This window comes from Leopardus geoffroyi, chromosome C1 (assembly GCF_018350155.1).
Source record: "Leopardus geoffroyi isolate Oge1 chromosome C1, O.geoffroyi_Oge1_pat1.0, whole genome shotgun sequence".
Classification (NCBI taxonomy): domain Eukaryota; kingdom Metazoa; phylum Chordata; class Mammalia; order Carnivora; family Felidae; genus Leopardus; species Leopardus geoffroyi.
In genome coordinates, this window is record NC_059328.1 from 72,634,716 (window position 1) to 72,653,753 (window position 19,038).

Genomic DNA, 19,038 nt, shown 5'->3' on the forward strand with positions numbered 1-19,038 from the left:
TTGCATTTTTTAAAAATTAAATTTAAAAAAGCAAACCAGGGACGCCTAGGTGGCTCAGTTGGTTAAGTGTCGACTCTTGATTTTGGCTCAAGTGATGATCTCACAATCATGAGATCCAGTCCCATGAGGGGCTCCACAGTGGGCATGGAGCCTGCTTAAGATTCTCTCTCCTTCTACCCCTCTCTCTCTTTTTTAATGTTTATTTATTTTTGAGAGAGACAGAGACAGAATGCTAGTGAGTTAGGGGCAGAGAAAGAGGGAGACACAGAATCCGAAGCAGCCTCCAGGCTCTGAGCTGTCAGCACAGAGCCCGACATGGGGCTCGAACTCACAAGCTGTGAGATCATGACCTGAGCCGAAGTCGGATGTGTGACTGACTGAGCCACCCAGGTGCCCCTACCTCTACCCCTCTCTTGCCCCCAACTTGTGCATGTTCTCTTACAAATAGATAGATAAAAACAAATAAATCTAACCATATATATTTGTATCACCTTATTTCCTTAAAACAAATTCGGTAAAATTCAAGAGAATCTAATTATATATCTGGTAGGTGGTTTTTCTTAAAAGGTGGTTTGCTTCACACAATAAGATTACCTATCTGATAAGTGTTTATGACCTCTGTTGTCCTATCATAAGCATATCAGTTTAGAAATAATATTTGAAGGAAATGCACTTACTCTTTCTCCTTCAGGTCCCAGTTGTCCTACTTCTCCAGGAGAGCCAATAAAACCCTTAAAGTAAGCAAATAATCTTTTCATTTGAATACTTACCCTGTAAGGAATTTCAAATAGAGATAATAAAATTATTCCATAATAGTGTGAAACTATTAGGCTTAACAGAATAAATAACTTCCCTTTGCCTTATCACCTTCCTTCCAGAAGTTACAGATCAATCTTTACATTAAAAGAAAAAAAAAGTAGGGAACATAACTTAAGACACAGCAGCCAATGAAAATCAAGACCAAACCCTTTCGTTGAATTTTATAGTGGGCAGAAAAATATATAATTAACTAAAAGTTAAGGCAGAATGGAAGTATCAAAAGATATTAAGTAGCATGAAGGAAGAAGAGATCCATTCCAATGTGGCAGAAGGTAAAGTCAAAAAAGTTTTCAAAAGATACTGACACCTGAGATAGGACTACAGCGTAGCTAAAATCCTGATAAGCACAGGATGGAGAAAGAACACTGCCAGCAGAACAATTGCAGAAAGCAGAATCAGAGAATTTCAGGGAGTGTCTGTAAATGGTAACAGATAGCATTATACTTGTAAGATGCTTTGGAGAAGAGCAAAAACCCACTGTACCTTAAAGAAGATTCCAATTGGTCAGACAACCAAGGGGTATTTATATATAACAATGCAAGGTACTTTATCCTAACATACTTTAGTTATAACCTAAAGGTAAATAAAGAGGTAAATAATCTCTTTACCAATTTAAAAGGTAAAGTGTATGATAGTTTGGAGAGTACATTAAGGCGAGACTTAAATTTCAAGCTAAGAGTTTTAGACTTTATATTTTAGACAACTGGAAGCTACTGCCTTTAAAGGATTGTGATAGTGACCTTAGGTTAGGTTGTACTTGCAAAATATTAATCTGTTGGCAGGATATAGAATATGCCTGAGGCAAGAAACATTGAATGTAGGAAAATCTATTAGAAGACTCTTTCAATGGTCCAAATTTGAAGGCTTATGAGCTTGGATTATGATTCCAAAACATTTTCAGAATCACCAGCTACAGATAGCCTCAAGTTTAAAAAGACTTAACTTTTATTTTAATACATACAACTGAATTTTTTTATTATAAATAAAAAGAAGAGACACCCTAACTGGTATACACTTATCACTGAACTAAGAAATCAACTGAAAACTCAAGAGAAAGTTAGACCTCTACTCGATATGGCCTGAATAAGGTGCAAAAACATTTTATAATTAAAGATTTTAATGAATAATTACATAGGTATTTCATAAAGGTTTCCTGAGAATTATTATGCTGATTCTAATAGAATATAAAATGTCAGCAGCACCCACCAAAAAATTCACACGGGGTTGTGATCATTCTCAAGACTCTGTCCCTAAACTACAGTTTAGTGTGTAATGAAACAAAGAACATTAAAAAAAATAATAATACATATGATTTTTCATTTTAGATTGAAGGTTTTATATCCAGTTAGAGGCAATTTTGTGTCACCAGTGTGCCACTAAAAGGTCAGGAGAGGGGCGCCTGGGTGGCGCAGTCAGTTAAGCGTCCGACTTCAGCCAGGTCACGATCTCGCGGTCCGTGAGTTCGAGCCCCGCGTCGGGCTCTGGGCTGATGGCTCAGAGCCTGGAGCCTGTTTCCGATTCTGTGTCTCCCTCTCTCTCTGCCCCTCCCCCGTTCATGCTCTGTCTCTCTCTGTCCCAAAAATAAACGTTGAAAAAAAAAAATTAAAAAAAAAAAAAAAAAAAAAGGTCAGGAGAGGCCCTACATACTTCTATTGTTTGAGGCACCTTGCATATTATTATACAAAGAATTGCCAAAAGAGGATTATTACAAAGTGATGGTCTATTTTAAACATATGCACTTAATGTAAAAGTAATTATCATAACACCACAAAATGAAATTAAATAATGCTGCCAGTCAAAAGATCATTTATCACATATTTATAAAAATATTAATTTACAGTACATAGTATGTGGTATATTGCAATAACAAGATACAAACCAAAAAAAACCTCTTATAATCCTGTCAGCATGTTTTTGTGTTTTTTGTCCTTTTAACCAAATGTGGATTTGAAGTTAATGTTAAAAGTCTACATTTGAGAACCTCTGTGAATAGGAAGCCTAGAGAAATGGACTTCTTGATTCCTCTTGTATTCACAAAGGAAAATTAAGGAACCAAATCAATTAAATCAATCAGAAAAGAAATTATATTTGTTATTTTGAAAAATGTTTTTTTTTTATGTTTATTCTTTTTTTTTTTATAGAGACAGAGCGTGAGTGGGGGAGGAGCAGAGAGAGAGGGAGACACAGAATCTGAAGCAGGCTCCTGGCTCTGAACTGACAGCACAGAGCCCAACACGGGGCTCCAACTCACAGACCATGAGATCATGACCTGAGCTTGTCGGACACTTAACTGACTGAGTCACCCAGCTGCCCCTAAAAAAATGTTTTTATGAAGCTGCTGTCAAAACCTAAAAATACAACTTAAAAAGGGTTACAACCCAGACTATAGTTTCCATACAAATGAAAAAAAAAAACAACAACAAAAGGATGTCTAACATAATGCAAAAGGATGTATAACATACAGTGGCATAAAGAAGAACTTCGAAATAGAGGAATCATTGACGCAAGATGAGAAAATACAGTAAGAGAAAACTGCAAGGTGCCAAATAACGTGTCTTGGTGGTACTAGCTAATGCACAGAAGAGACTCTCAAATTCCGATAAAATGAAAGAGTCTGCAAAGAAAATGCATGCTATATGCTGGGCACTGTGGTTTAAGAATGTTAAGCTCAACAATAGCCAAATTATGGAAAGAGCCTAAATGTCCATCAACTGATGAATGGATAAAGAAATTGCGGTTTATATACACAACGGAATACTACGTGGCAATAAGAATGAAATATGGCCCTTTGTAGCAACGTGGATGGAACAGGAGAGTGTGATGCTAAGTGAAATAAGTCATATAGAGAAAGACAGATACCATATGTTTCCACTCTTATGTGGATCCCGAGAAACTTAAAAGAAGACCATGGGGGAGGGGAAGGAGAAAAAAAAAGTTAGAGAGGGAGAGAGCCAAACCATAAGAGACTCTTAAAAACTGAGAATAAACTGAGGGTTGATGAGTGGGAGAAAGGGGAGGGTGGGTGATGGGCACTGAGGAGGGCACCCTTTTGGGATGAGCACTGGGTGTTGTATGGAAACCAATTTGACAAAAAATTTCATATTTAAAAAAAAAAGAATGTTAAGCTCAAGGGGACACCTGAGTGGCTCAGTCGGTTAAGCATCCGACTCTTGATTTCAGTTCCGGTCATGGTCTCACAGTTTGTGAGATTGAGCCCCACGCTGGATTGACAGCACAGAGTCTGCTTAGAATTCTCTCTCTCTCTGCCCATCCTCTGCTCGTGCTCTCTCTTTCTCTCTCAAAATAAACAAACAAACAAACAAACAAACAAAAAAAGAATGTTAAGGTCAGATGGTTATTATCATAACTACCTTAACTGCAAGTTTTATTATCATCATCTAATAGGATTTTTACATGAAGGAAAAAAACCAAAAAAGCAGGTCCTTCTAACTCCAAAGTCCATGTTCTTGACCACTAAAATATCTTCTTCCCAGATCCAAGTCAATATGTGCTTTTGGTACAGTTTCTAATTAAAAAAATATATGACTTGTCCCCGCTATATTTTCACTTAATGCAAGAGTAGAAACAGTATGAAATAGAGGTAAGAGTACAGAATAAAGGTGAAAAGACTTTGGGTCTACTTCTAGCTAGCTATGACTTTGCCAAGTCATGTAAATTCCTTAGCTTACTCTTTTCTCATCTGTAAAATTCCTTCACAGGATTGACAGCAAAATAAGAGAAGAAAATACATATGAAAGTATTTGAAAATATTTAGGAATTAAAGACATCATTATAGCACATACTATGTAAAATACATTATGCTTTATTTCAAAAAGATATTTTAGATAATATAAGGCATGCAAGTAGATTCTGGAAAATAACTTGCCATTAAAAATAGAAAATTTTAAAAAACAAAAATTTTAGTTTACTTTTTAATTTTTCTTAGACTACCTTTGATTTTAATGTGTAGGACACTACATAAGATATCACGGTAATTATTTTTACTCCCTTAATGATTTAGAGTGACTAACAAAACTCCTTAATGGTTCAGAAGTACAGTGGTATATTCTCGATATGATAAGCTTATTTTCTTCTTTTCAGATATATATATTTTTTACTCCAGATAGTTTTTGCATCATATTATCTCAGCCTTGAAATTAATATGAATTTTGTTTCCTCTTCATATTTTTTATCATTATTTCTTAGGTCTATAGACTTCATATATAAATTATACTATAGAGTATATTCTAACACACCAGACATGCTAGGAGCCAGAAAGTATAGAAAAGAATGATGTAAAACTACTATAAGAGTGTTTTCTGTTGCCATTAACAGTGAATGTATCTATTAAACAAATGAACTTCTTTTTAGGCTAAACTGGTATTATATTCAAAGCTCCTACACAAGTGTGAAACTGATAACTATTTTATATATTTCATCCTACTTGTATGCAAGCACACTTACAAAATGATGAAAATGCTTACTTACTCGTATACCTTTAGGACCTGGATTACCTTCTGGTCCAGCTACACCCTAGTGTGAACAAAAGACATCATCATCATACTACAGTATTTTGAAAGCATTGTTGATAAATAAAATGAAATGGGTACATAAAGAGGTATCATTTTTCACAAGTATAAAATTCAGAACTAGGTATACTTAATGAAGACTATATATGTTCAAGAAGTTTTAGCATTTCAGAACCAAAAGAGGCACTATATATATATATATATATATATATATATATATATATATATAAAAATATATGTATATTACATATATATTAATATATATATATGTATGTATGTTTTTAGACAGCCAAACAAGGTAGATTAACACACATTATAAGATATAAAAAATAAATTTTAATTAAATTATTTCTCATTGGAAAATTGTATTCTTTTAAAACACTTCTAATTAAAATATCTAAAATATATTCCCATAATTAAAAAAAATACATTTTAACTTCAGATCAATGTCCATATGCTTGAGCATTTATATTTTATGTTTCAGATAACATAAATCATCACTTGGTGGTAAGACTGTAATATACAATACCTTCCATGCATTTTTAAAGGCCCAAAATGTGGAATTTTGTTAACTATAGATTACTTTTTGGCATTTCCATTTCCCTTACTCTTGAGAATAAAAAAGATATTATAACTATAGTTTTTTAGTATGCTAAATGAATAATCAATTTCAAGAGTAAGCCTTCATGAAAACCTATGAAAGAAAATTTATTCTGTTAGTAGTCTACAAGAAATAAAGTTATAAATTAGAGGGAAATAAATATGAAATAATTAGAATGAATTTTCAAAACCATATACAAAGACTTGAATTCATTTCAGATAAAAGTGTTTGGTAGTGGTATATATAGCACTATCAAACTCTCAAGTTTTTATAACTCTGCTATTAAAAAATAATACTTGTTATCCAATTTTAACTCTTACCATTACTTCATTTTAGTCAGTGGCAGTATTGTAAAATCAGCCACAGGATTGTTTTAAAACATTATTAGACCCTTGGGCATTTTAATTTTGAAGGTTCCACTGTATCACATCATACATGTTTAAAAACTCTACTCCAATTTTACACATAACTTTCTACAGTAAAATTATGGAGGATTTTTATAATTTTGATTTTGAATTATTTTGCCATGAGTAATTCATTATTTAATAAAAGTAAACCAATTATTATTTGAACACTAACTCTGAAAATCAGAAAGTGCAATGCATTAATACAAAGGAACATAAAAGGAAAAGTATAAATATAGTTACCTCACCTGCCTTCCAGGGTAACCACGTGAACCAATATTACCAGTGAATCCTGGAATTCCCTGAAATAAAAAACAAAATAAATAAAACAATACAACAAAACCAAAAGAAGCCCAAGGAAACAAATTTGGCACAATTATAATATTCAAGTTCAGAAAGAATTCTTTTTGCCACAGAAGGACCAAGGATCCTACACATTGTTTATCTGACTGAAATCACCTACTTGAAATTAAAATGAGCCAAAATGACTAAATAAATGTAAATAAAACTGTTAGATTAGGGCTCTAAATGAGACATTGATTATTAATGATAAATCCAGTATGGAAAATTCCAGCACTACATAAATAAGACACTTATTCTAGAAAGAGTTGGTACATTAATTCCTTTCTTTTATTTTTTAAATAAATGTTTATTAATTTGAGAGAGCACAAGCAAGGGAGGGTAAAGAGAGGGGGACAGAGAACTGAAGCAGGCTCTGCACTGACAACAGTGAGCCTGATGTGGGGCTTGAATTCATGAACCGTGAGAACATGACCTGACCCAAAGTAGATGCTCAACCAACTGAACCACCCAGATGCCCCAAGAGTTGGTACACTTCTTAATAACCAGTGTCTTTTTATATTGTCTCGTGTCTCAATCATTTTCTTACCTCAACATCTTGCATGTTAAGCATGATGTCCTTAATGTCTGAGCATGAGCCCCAGAAGACTAAAAGGGGCAGTGAACTTCAGAACCAACCTCTTCTTCCTTCCTAAAATAAACTTTTTTTTTATAGCAAGTCTGATTAAGAAATGGATATTGAGTGGTAATTACCTCAATCATGATATATCTCTATCTAAAAATTCAAACAGTAACACTGGAATTGCAAATTCATTTAAATTTTTCTTTTTTGTTTTAGAGAGAGAGAGACAGCATGTGCAAGCAGGGGAAAGGGGCAGAGAGAGACATAGAGAGAATCTTAAGCAGGCTCCATGCTCAGTGCAGAGCCAACACAGGGCTCAATCCCATGAACCTGAGATCATGATCTAAGCTGAAACCAAGAGTCGGATGCTCAACTGATTGAGTCACACAGGCACCCAAATAAACTCATTTTTTATTTATTTTTTTAAAAATTATGTATTTGAATTCAAGATAGTTAAAATACCATGTGGTATTGGTTTCAGGAGTGTAACCCAGTGATTCATCATTTACATATAACACCCAGTGCTCATCCCAACAAATGCCCTCCTTAATGCCCAACACCCATTATGGTTTGCCTCCCTCTCCGATCCGATTTTATCTTATTCTTCCTTCCTTTATCCTATATTCATTTGTTTTGTTTCTTAAATTCCACATATGAGTTAAATCATATGATGTTTGTCTTCCTCTGACTGACTTATTTCACTTGCTTAGCATAACACACTCCAGTTCCATCTATGTTGTTGCAAATGGCAAGATTTCACTCTTTTTTGACCACTGAGTAATATTTTATTTTGTGTGTGTGTGTGTGTGTGTGTGTGTGTGTATATATATATATATATATATATATATATATATATATATATGAATCTGGATGCAAAAATTCTCAACAAGATACGAGAAAATCAAATTCAACAGTACATGAAAAGAATTATTCACCATGATCAAGTGAGATTTATTCCTGGGCTGGAGGGCTAGTTTAATATTTACAAATCAATCAGTGTGATATACCTCATTAATAAAAGAAAGGATAAGAACCATATAATCCTTTCAATAGATGCAGAAAAAGCACTTGACAAAATAAAGCATTCTTTCTTGATAAAAACCCTAAAGAAAGTAGGGGTAGAAGGAACATACCTCAACATCATAAAAGGCATATATGAAAAGTCCACAGCTAATATCATCCTCAATGGGAAAAAACTGAGACTTTCCCCCTAAGGTCAGGAACACGACAGGGATGTCCACTCTCACCACTGTTGTTCAACATAGTACTAGAAGTCCTAGCCTCAGCAATCAGACAGCAAAAAGATATAAAACTTTTACTCTTTGCAGATGACATGATACTCTATGTGGAAAACCTGAAACACTCCACCAAAAAAACTGCTAGAACTGATATGTGAATTTAGCAAAGTCACAGGATATAAAATCAACGTACAGAAATCGGTTGCATTTCTATACACCAATACCGAAGCAGCAGAAAAATAAATCAAGGATTTGATCCCATTTACAATTGCACCAAAATTGGAAGATACCTAGGAATAAACCAAACCAGAGGTAATAGATCTGTATGCTGAAAATTATAGAAAGCTTACGAAAGAAATTGAAGATGACACAAAGAAATGGAAAAACATTCTATTCTCATGGATTGAAAGAACAAATATTATTAAAATGTCTGTAATACCCAAAGCAACCTACACATTCAATGCAATCCCTATCCAAATAACACCAGCAATCCCTAACAAAATAACACCATAATACTACCCAAAGCAATCTACACATTCAATGCAATCCCTATCCAAATAACACACTAACAAACAAACCTAGTAAATTCATTTTAAATTGACAACTTTGTATTTTTTATTTTCAAACAAGGTTTGCTGAAGGCAGGCTGATATACAGAGAATCAAAGGCATAAGAAAGGAAGCTTCTACAGGCCTAGACCATCAAGAGAGAAGAAATATCTCCATTTGTTTTTACTTTCATTGATACACTATTCATTCATTCATTCATTAGTTTATTCAGAGTCTAGATCTGTTAAATAATTCTTGAGCCAAGGAAATGCCAAAAGCATACATGTTGAACTGCCTTTACCTAACCTCAAATGGTGACAACAAAGGTAAATTTCATGGATTACTTATTTATTATGTAAAATTCATTTCCTTCTTATTGTTTGTAAAACAGATAAAAGACACTAGCCCTTTGTCCCTCTGCTCCGAAGCACACAGAAGAGTATTACCTCCAGTTTAAGTAGAAAAATACTATAAAACGCTCCCAAATTTGGAAAATCTATAGAAAGAGAAGACCAAGGAAAAGACAAATGGAGGATCATAGGTAAAGTTTTTGCCCTCCCATTCTATTAGATATGAAGGCTTCTTATATGTCTTTATCTCCCCTTTCCTCAGAATCTCTCTCAATTTTGTTCTCATTTTTCTCCCTCCTTTCCTCTTCCTCCAACAATTACCATTTATTGAGCACTTTTTATGTGTCAATCACTATGCCAAGCACTTTACATATATCCTACATCTATGAGATAGATGCTATTTTCTCCATCCTCCATTTGGCGTAAGATACAGAGAAGTTATGAAAATTGTCCAAGATGCCACAGTGAGTAAGCAGCAGAGCCTGGATATGAACTGAGACAATCTGACAAAAGTTGTATCATGCACACACACATACATACACATATCATACATACACATATGTATGTACATGTACATATAGACATTCATCCATATATATGTGTATATATATATATATACACATATATATATACACATATATATATACACACACATGGCAATGGACAATTTAACAGAAAGTGAGTGAACAAGTGGATTTCTGAGAATTGCAGAATAAAATTCTTTTTTTTTTTTTTTAGTGTTTGTTTATTTTTGAGAGAGACAGAGACAGAATGCAAGTGGGTTAGGGGCAGAGAGAGAGGGAGACACAGAATCTGAAGCAGGCTCCAGGCTCTGAGCTGTCAGCACAGAGCCTGATGCGGGGCTCAAACTCACCAGCCGTGAGATCATGACCTGAGCCGAAGTTAGACGCTCAACCGACTGAGCCACCCAGGTGCCCCTCTTTTTTTTTGTTTTTTGTTTTTTTTTGAATCCTTATTTATTTTTGAGAGAGAGAGAGAGGCAGCAGAGCATGAATGGGGGAGAAGCAGAGAGAGAGGAGACACAGAATCTGAAGCAGGCTCCAGGCTCTAAGCTATCAGCACAGAGCCTGAGGCAGGGCTCGAACTCACCAGCTGTGAGATCATGACCTGAGCTGAAGTCTGACACTTAACCCGATAGGCCACCCAGGTGCCTCTGCAGAATAAAACTCTTATCTACATTTGGAGAGATTTAGCCTATGAATTTCCAAAACCATATTTACATACTAAATATTACCTTCCTACAATATATATAATATTATATTCCTATAATAACATTCATTTAGCACCTATCTTATGCCAGGCACAATTTCAAGTATTTTATATGTAATATCTTATTTAATCTGCCTAGACCCTAGAAAGTAGGTATCATTATTTATTTTACAGATTAAAAAATGAAACATAGAGCATTTGTCACCAGTGGAAAGTCACTCAGACAATAAGTGGGAAGCCAAGATTTGAGTCAGCAAGTCTAATTCCAGAGACCACCATCCCAGGCTGCTTTCCTGGTATAGTGCTAAAGTGCACATAACTTCCAATATTACTCTAAGGAAATTCTAATTTAATTAGGAAATTAAATCTCTAATTACGAGATTTGCTCCAGTCTATTTACAACAGCTTCCTTTATCCCTCATCCAATTCTAAAATACACAGGCCTATATCCAGACATTCACAAAACCTTCTATTTGGTTATGCCAATAGAAAGAAGTGAAACAAATTTAAAAGGCTGTTTTTATTCTGTAGGTCACTGTCTGGCTAAGACCAACCATCATCCCTTTCATTCCTCTCCTAGCCAAATTAGGTAAATTGAGCTCTCTATTAAAAAGCAATCTGTTTTAAGACATAAAGGAAATCTGACTTTGAATGGATTTTCATAGCGGGTATTAAGGCAACATGTAGAGATTTAAGACATTCCAGCTGCAAAGAGAAATACACAAAAGAATTCTGCTGGATGCCTAAATTCTGCTATCCTGGAACAGCAGTAAACAAAGTAAACAAGTAAGCCTTCAGCATAATCCTACATGGCATAAACATGTCTAAGCCAACCACACCCTAAAATCACTGTGACAACCACAGAAGCTCAAAAGAAATTCAAAACAAACACTACAACTCAATTCACTATGCACTTAAATGTGTTAAAAACAAAATGTGGCCCACTTAAATCTATAGATTGAATGGAGCAGTTTAGACACAAAGTTGTATCTTTAGACCCTGCAGAAATAAGGAATAGGAAACCTGCTCCAATCCTACTTCTAACTTCAAGTATTAAAAGCAAACACTCTGAGACTATCAGACTTCATCGAGAATCCCAGCACTGCTACCAAGTAGAATTAGTAAAGTAGAATAATAATTTCGGGATCACAGGATTATTGTATAAAGAAGACAGAACAATGTGTAGAAATATATTTAAAAGTGGGTAAACTGCAATAATTCTTAGTGTTGGTGTGTATTAAATTAGTTAACATGTGGAAATATTCAATAAATAATTATAGTACTAGAAGTTGTAGTTAATAGTAGGGACAGTTTAGTAGCTAATAAAGATTCAATAAATGGCAGTTCCTATTACTAGAGCTTACACAGATGATACAATTATTTTCCAAATGTTTGTCCACCGATTTGTAGATATTTATAAATTTTCCAGAAGTAAACATCTCCTACCAAATTAGTTATGATCCTCTTAGTTTCTACAGTGTTTTCACAGTTAAAATGCAAAAGGGTTTTAATTGTATTTCACAGTTAATACCAATTTTGCCCTTTTTTCTGGAAATAAATAGAATGAAAAGCAATAACTGATTCCAAAATACATTTGCTAACCTTTAAAATTGATTTTAGATGCTTCTAAAACACATACCTCCCTCAAAACAATAACAAATATACTAAGAACTAGGTTATAGAGCTATGAGGTTATATAGGTTATATAGCTGTGAGAACACCCATTAGTACTGACAGGTCAATTTTTCACTTACTTGTGAAATAATTAGGTTTTCTTCATTAGAATTCATACATTTGTGCCAAAGCAGTTTTCTAGAGATTTTTTTTTTTTTTCTCCCTGGGGACTAATCCCTCCTGCCTTTCTGACTTTTTCCCCATAAATGTTTTCCAGCCCTTGTTTGATTCAAGAAACTGAGATTACACCTATTACAGGTACATGCATCACTTGTTATATTTAGTAATTAGTAATTTTGAAAAATTGTGCCTCAGGGACTGAACAGAGTGTACTGTAAGGGACACTCTCTGCTGAATCTCCAGTAATGGTGTCCCTCACCTTAGTTAGTTTCTAATTAGTTAGTTTTCATTGCTTTATTCATACTGACCTAGTACACATTGTGTTGAAAACAAAAGAAATGGCTTTATTTTTCTCCCTATGATATATATTGTTTTCTGGTGGGGAAGACAAAGAATTATATGATAAAAACTACAAGGCTCCCAAACTATTTTGGCTTTTAAATATGTGTGTAATGGACAATAGCATATGTGCTATTCTAATTTGGATTTTTATTAAAATTTATTTACATTCCTTCATGCAAGGGTCAGGAAACTAACAGCTATGGACAGGCTTTTGCTAATAGGCAAGCCCCTGAAATTGTATAAAAAATTAAATGTGTGAAAGAAAATATAAAAACAAAAAAATACAAATTAATCAGTTGTGTGTATGCACATGTGCAGGTACATGCATATGCATGAATATGTGTGTTTTCTGGGGAAAGAGCTCATAGCACTTATGACATTCTCAGAGGGGCTTTTGAACCTCAAAAGTTTAAGAACTAGTTGCTCAGTTGGCTATGTATCCAACTTCGGCTCAGGTCATGACCTCATGGTTCATGGGTTCACTGTGCAGAGCCTGCTTGGGATTCTCTCTCTCTCCCTCTCTCTCTGCCCCTTCTCCACTTGTGCTTTCTCTCTCTCAAAATAAACAAACTTAAAAAATTTTTATTCATTTATTTATTTTTATTTATTTATTTTTTTTTAAAGTTTATTCATTTTTGGGACAGAGAGAGACAGAGCATGAACGGGGGAGGGGCAGAGAGAGAGGGAGACACAGAATCGGAAGCAGGCTCCAGGCTCTGAGCCATCAGCCCAGAGCCCGACGCGGGGCTTCAAACTCACGGATCGCGAGATCGTGACCTGGCTGAAGTCGGACGCCCAACCGACTGCGCCACCCAGGCGCCCCTCATTTATTTATTAAAAAATGTTTTTATTAGTTTTCTTTATTTTTGAGAGGCAGAGAGAGAGAGAGAGAGACAGAGCACGAGTGGGGGAGGGGGAGGGAGAGAGGGAGACAGAATCCGAAGCAGGCTCCAGGCTCTGAGCTGTCAGCACAGAGCCCGATGCGGGGCCCCAACTCATGGACCATGAGATCATGACCTGAGCTGAAGTCAGATGCTCAACCCACTGAGCCACCCAGGTGCCCCTTAAAAAAATTTTTTTTTAAAGTTTAAGAACTGCTGTCCTGGAATATGTTAAGCAGATAGTTAAAGTCAATCAGGGGTTTGGGAAAAACAAAAACAAAACTATAATGTGATTAATTGAAAAAGTTTGTCCTGCACTAAAAATTGAAAATAATGGGGAAGAAAATCTTAAATAAGTGGGGAAAAAGAATCTCTCAAGGAGTCCCTAATGTGTGTCTTTTTACTGTAGAAGATATAAGTTTTACGAAGTACTTACTGGTTCACCTCGGAGACCTGGGAGCCCCGGATGGCCTTTGAGACCCTGCAATGGTAAAGGTGAAGACATGTTATGAACAGTAAATTCGTACAAGCAAAAAAACTAAACAAAGGTGCCAAGTTGGTTCCCCCCCACCCAATTTGGTTTTCTCATAAATGAATGTTAATTCTTACTAATTTATTACTTACTAATCTTCAATTTGAGCGTTATTTGAATTCTTTGTTACTATCAACTGAAATGGTAGCATGGTATTGAAAAAAGAATACAGAACAGCATCTTTTATATAAAGCTGGTGTCCAGCAATGGATCTGCTAAATCTTACTGATGCTTTTTAACAGTTGGTTTTAGTTTATTAATGCTGAAGCAAAATGCTCTCAGACAAAATCTATTTGTAATTATTGAAAAACTGGACCATATCCAGGCAGTTTCTCTAATCCAAATCATTGTAATCACATTCCATGAATGAGCTAAGACAAATCAAAGAGGCCACTCACAGGTCCTATGACAAAAGGGACTTTATTGAGCTAAAAAATCAGTAACAAAAAATTTTCCATATACTATAACCAAAATCAAGTATTTAATCTCCATTATTAATACCCAAAGATATAAAATAGATAATATCCTTTTTCTTCTAGAAAGATCTGTGAGCAAAATAAGGCTAAAAGAAGGGACAGGAAGAAAGAAACATTCTCATCGATATGCACAAACCTTAATTATAGATCACCAAGATAGATCAACCAAAGAAATTAAATATTTCATAAATAATGGCATTATTAAAGTTACTCATTTACCTACAGCATCTAATATACCCAATCTTTTAGCTCAAGTTTGCTCTGAGTTTACATTTTTTTTAAGATAGTTAAAGATCAGCTTAATTACAAAATATGAGATATATTGTTCTCAGTCATCCAAATGTCACCTGAGATTCCACAAATAAAAATATCGTCAAAGCTAAGTCACTTTTTTTTGAGAGAGAAAGTTGGGGCAGAAGATGAAGAGAGAGAGAGAAAGAGAAAGAGATAGAGAATCCCAAGTAGGTTCCAAGCTCAGCGCAGAGCCCAATACAGGACTTGATCCCACAACCCTGGGATCATGACCTGAGCTGAACTCAAGAGTCAGAGGATCAACTAACTGAGCCACCCAGGTGCTCCTCTTCACTTTTTATAATAGGACATAAGAAATGTCCTCAGCAGTAACAAGGTGGTGGTGGCTCCCTAAGATGAGACAGCAGCTCTAGGAAGGTGGGAGCTAAGCAGCTCCTGAGAAAGTGTCAGGAAGGTGAGTAACGAGAAGCCAAGGTAAGAGGCACATAGGTAGAGAAACCTCTGCCATAGGCTTATCTCTTTTACCTTTTTAAAAAAAGTATGTGTTTATTTATTTACTTATTTATTTTTATTTCTGTGAATGCTTGAGTCTAACTACATGCTTCCCTTTCTTTGGCTACCACCTGTTTTTCTGGCCAGAGATTCCTCCCTCCCCTAGCCCATGATGAAAAAAGCATAACTTCTTTAATTTACATTTCCTGAAGCAGTTTATAACAGTGAACTAGGCATGTTAAACATGGTATCTTCTGTATGTACAATTTCCTTTGAAGGGATTGTTTCTCATCCAGAGACTCTAATAAAGGGGCAGCAACAGTCATGATCTTTTCTTCATGAACTCACTCCTGCTCATCTCAGCCACAGGAAACAACACTTGATCTAAAGGAGGCCGATACAAAGTCTGGCCAGAAGGCGATGAAGTCACTCGGAATAAAGAGTTTTGCCTAACTAGGAACAAGCTGGGTCAGTCAAATTCTTTTTTTAATTAAATGAAACTATTTTTTAAAAAAGGAAAGAAAGAAAAATTCAGGTACTAAGCAGTAGGGGGCTGAAGCGGGAAAGATTCACAAAGGTTAAGGGGAATTGAGATGTCACAAGAAAGCCAAAGTATGAACACAGAATTTAGAATAAGCAGAAACTATGTTAAGAAAGTTGTTCTCAGAGATAACACAAAAGGGCACATGTGGGAAGAACAGAGAGTAGCAGTACTAGAAAAGTACAGTAAAAGATCCACGGACTAAGGCAGCTACGCCACTCAGAGCTGCTTTGAATCAGTGCTTGTCTCCATAAGACCAAGTTACATTACAGCACCTATTTTTAGATTCCGTGGGTCCCTGCTTCCCTTAATACTACAGAGAGGACTGAAAGAATTTTCTCTTCCTTGAGATAGCCTAACTCTCCATTCTTTGCAACCAGAAGAGCCTGAGTTAAACAAAATGTTCTGGTTGTCTTTTCACTGGTAACAATAATAAAGAACGGACCAAGCAGGCTGAGTTCTAGTTCCAGTTTTGCCACTAACTAGCTACAGCATGAGCTTTGAAGTCTATATTTGTAAAAATGATGGCAGTGAGTAAAATTATTTAAAATTTCCTTTTATTGCTAGCATTCTGTGATTACTTGGATCTGTAAGAAAGCCACTGCTTTTTTTTTTTTTTTAATTTAGCTTCATTGAATGAAAAACAAAGGCATATTTATTAGTTAATTTGGCCATCCAGGCATAGGAAGAATTTAAGTAAGACCGATGTATATATCAGAGAAAAAGCAGATTCAACCATAAGATCTAAATCAAAGGTGAGGACTCTGAGATATGTAAACGGAAAAGAATGGGTCAGGTCGGAGGCTTTTATAGTCTAGTAAAAGATAATTGTAAATCAGATTTGAGTGGAGGAATAAGAGACAGTGGAGAGCTCCTTATAGAGTTTAAACTGAAGTTCCTTATCTATTCTATTCAGTGTGGTATCCCCAGTGCCTAGAATAGTGCCTGGCTCATAGGAAGTGCTCATTAATTACTCAATGAAGGGACTTGGATGGATGAATGAATGAATTGATGGAAAGACGTGAATGGATTTGAGAGTAACCTGAGTACAAATTAGATTCTAAGTATCTAATATGACATCTCAATTCTCTTAATATTAAAACAAATTCTAGAAAGGCCTCCTTCTATTCCCTATATTGGTGACTATATTCCTTATTTATATTCTACTTAAACACTAGTCTGTAAAGTTTTAAAAAGCAAAGGGAATAAATCCCTGGGAAAAATGCCTACATTCAAATTTTGACATAGCTCCAATCTAGGGACCTAACATTTTATTTAAAAAAATAGCTTATAGTATACTCTTTTGAAAATATTATTTGAGTCACTGTTTTCTAACTCACATAGGAAGAATAACAAAAAAGTCCAGTAAATAACAACATACAATTTTTCTTGGATGAATATATTGAAAAAAAAAATGTGAACACAGTCCTTAAGGAATGCCAATAGGAAAATTTACAAACTCTGTTTTAAAATAGATTAAAGACCCATTATAATAAATCATAGAATTGTCTAAATATTTGTTGTGATAGAAAGCTGCCTTACCAAGAATTACAATAACAAATGGGACTTAGGATCTAATTTTAACAGAGACTTTCATGTTAATACTTACTTTAACAAAAATTTGACCCCTAACAAATATGCTGTCAATAGGTAACCACACATGACCAAAGAGAGAAAGGGAGGGAGGGAGGGAGAAAGAGAGAGAGAGAAAGAGATAGGGGGAGGGGGGAGATACAATTAAAGAATTAAAATCAGAAATATTGAGATGGGAAAGAAAGAAATTTCAAGTAGATACTGAACTTTGCCCAAGTAATTAAAACTTTGGATGCATATATAAAATGTTTATCCATAAGAAAGATGGTGGTACCACTTATATACAGGCCATCCTCACTGGGCATATGGCACTACAGGCCCATAAAACTGACCATCCATGCTGAAACCATGCAAAGCAATATTAATAATGGGAAAAAATACAAATGTTCTGTGACTTTTAAAAATATTTGTCAAAATGTTAAAAATTCTGACAGTTAAAATTGTGTAGGGAAATGAAAAAATTTTCAACTAATATTTGGTGCAACATAATTTAAAAGATTAAAAACATTGAGAACTAAAGTATTTCTTTGAAAAAAATTTATAAAGAGTAGTTTGAATAGTGCTTGCCTTCTTGTATAAATTACCATACTGAGCAAGCATATTTTCTGTGCTTTGGCAAATTATCACACTCTTTTCTAACTCTGGATCAACTTTGAACATTTTATACTTAGTACTTTCAATGCCATGAAATAGTTCCAAAAGTTCTTCTAATGTGAAGGGTGTTTTTGCTGGTGTTACTCTTCTGGGACATCTCTCTCCTATTCATCACAACCCTTTCCTCATTTATGTCCAAAAGTTAACCTTCCCTGTGTTCCCCTGGCTGCATTATCTAGGGTCTCTCAACTGGGAGCAGGGTCCTAGGGTCAGCTATTTTTTCTATAGTTCCATTTATGTTCAGCTCTAATTTTAAGTCCTGTGTTACCATGATTCCTTTATTTTGTTGTACTTTCATCTTTGCTGGTCAGTTACCTCTTCTGATTATCCATTTGTATAACATATCACATAGGTTTATCACTGAGAGACAAGGAAGCAACATACTACATACTTTGCTGTCTGCATGAACTGAATAACAGATGCACAGTGAACAATCACCAACTGACTGGATGAAATGATGTGACTGGTCATTGTTCTTGATGCATAGCTGTTATTTACGTAGTTTTTGTAGTTTATGTTGTTTTGTAGACTGAAGAGACTATAGCAGAGTTTGTACTTTATGCAATTAATCGCAGTTAATAATTGTGGTTAATAACTGTGGTAAGTGAAGTTTGAACCATGTTGTTGGGAGACTGGTGTTATTTTTATTAAACATAGTAACTGAAATTTGTGTATATTTGAACCATCCAAAGTGAGGAATGCCTGTATATATATATTAAGAAAAATTCTCAATGACCTTATGATAAAATCTCCATGTTGTCAACTTTATGTATTATTAGTGTTCTCCTTTTAACAGTCTTTTCCCCTCACTAGATGGAAAAGACACATATTCACTCAGAT

General features: G+C 34.9%; 1 protein-coding gene across 5 annotated transcripts in view; it reads right to left on the minus strand.

Moving 5' to 3' along the window:
- The window catches only part of COL24A1 (collagen type XXIV alpha 1 chain), a 397,210-nt gene that overhangs the window by 306,978 nt on the left and 71,194 nt on the right, over positions 1-19,038 (minus strand). For all 5 annotated transcript variants that reach the window (XM_045478122.1, XM_045478119.1, XM_045478121.1 and 2 more), the window contains 4 exons: positions 14,095-14,139; positions 6,602-6,655; positions 5,308-5,352; positions 678-731 (listed from right to left, as the gene is read on the minus strand). In XM_045478122.1, the coding sequence (XP_045334078.1) occupies positions 678-731; positions 5,308-5,352; positions 6,602-6,655; positions 14,095-14,139 (198 nt within the window). The remainder of the gene's footprint in view (positions 1-677; positions 732-5,307; positions 5,353-6,601; positions 6,656-14,094; positions 14,140-19,038) is intronic.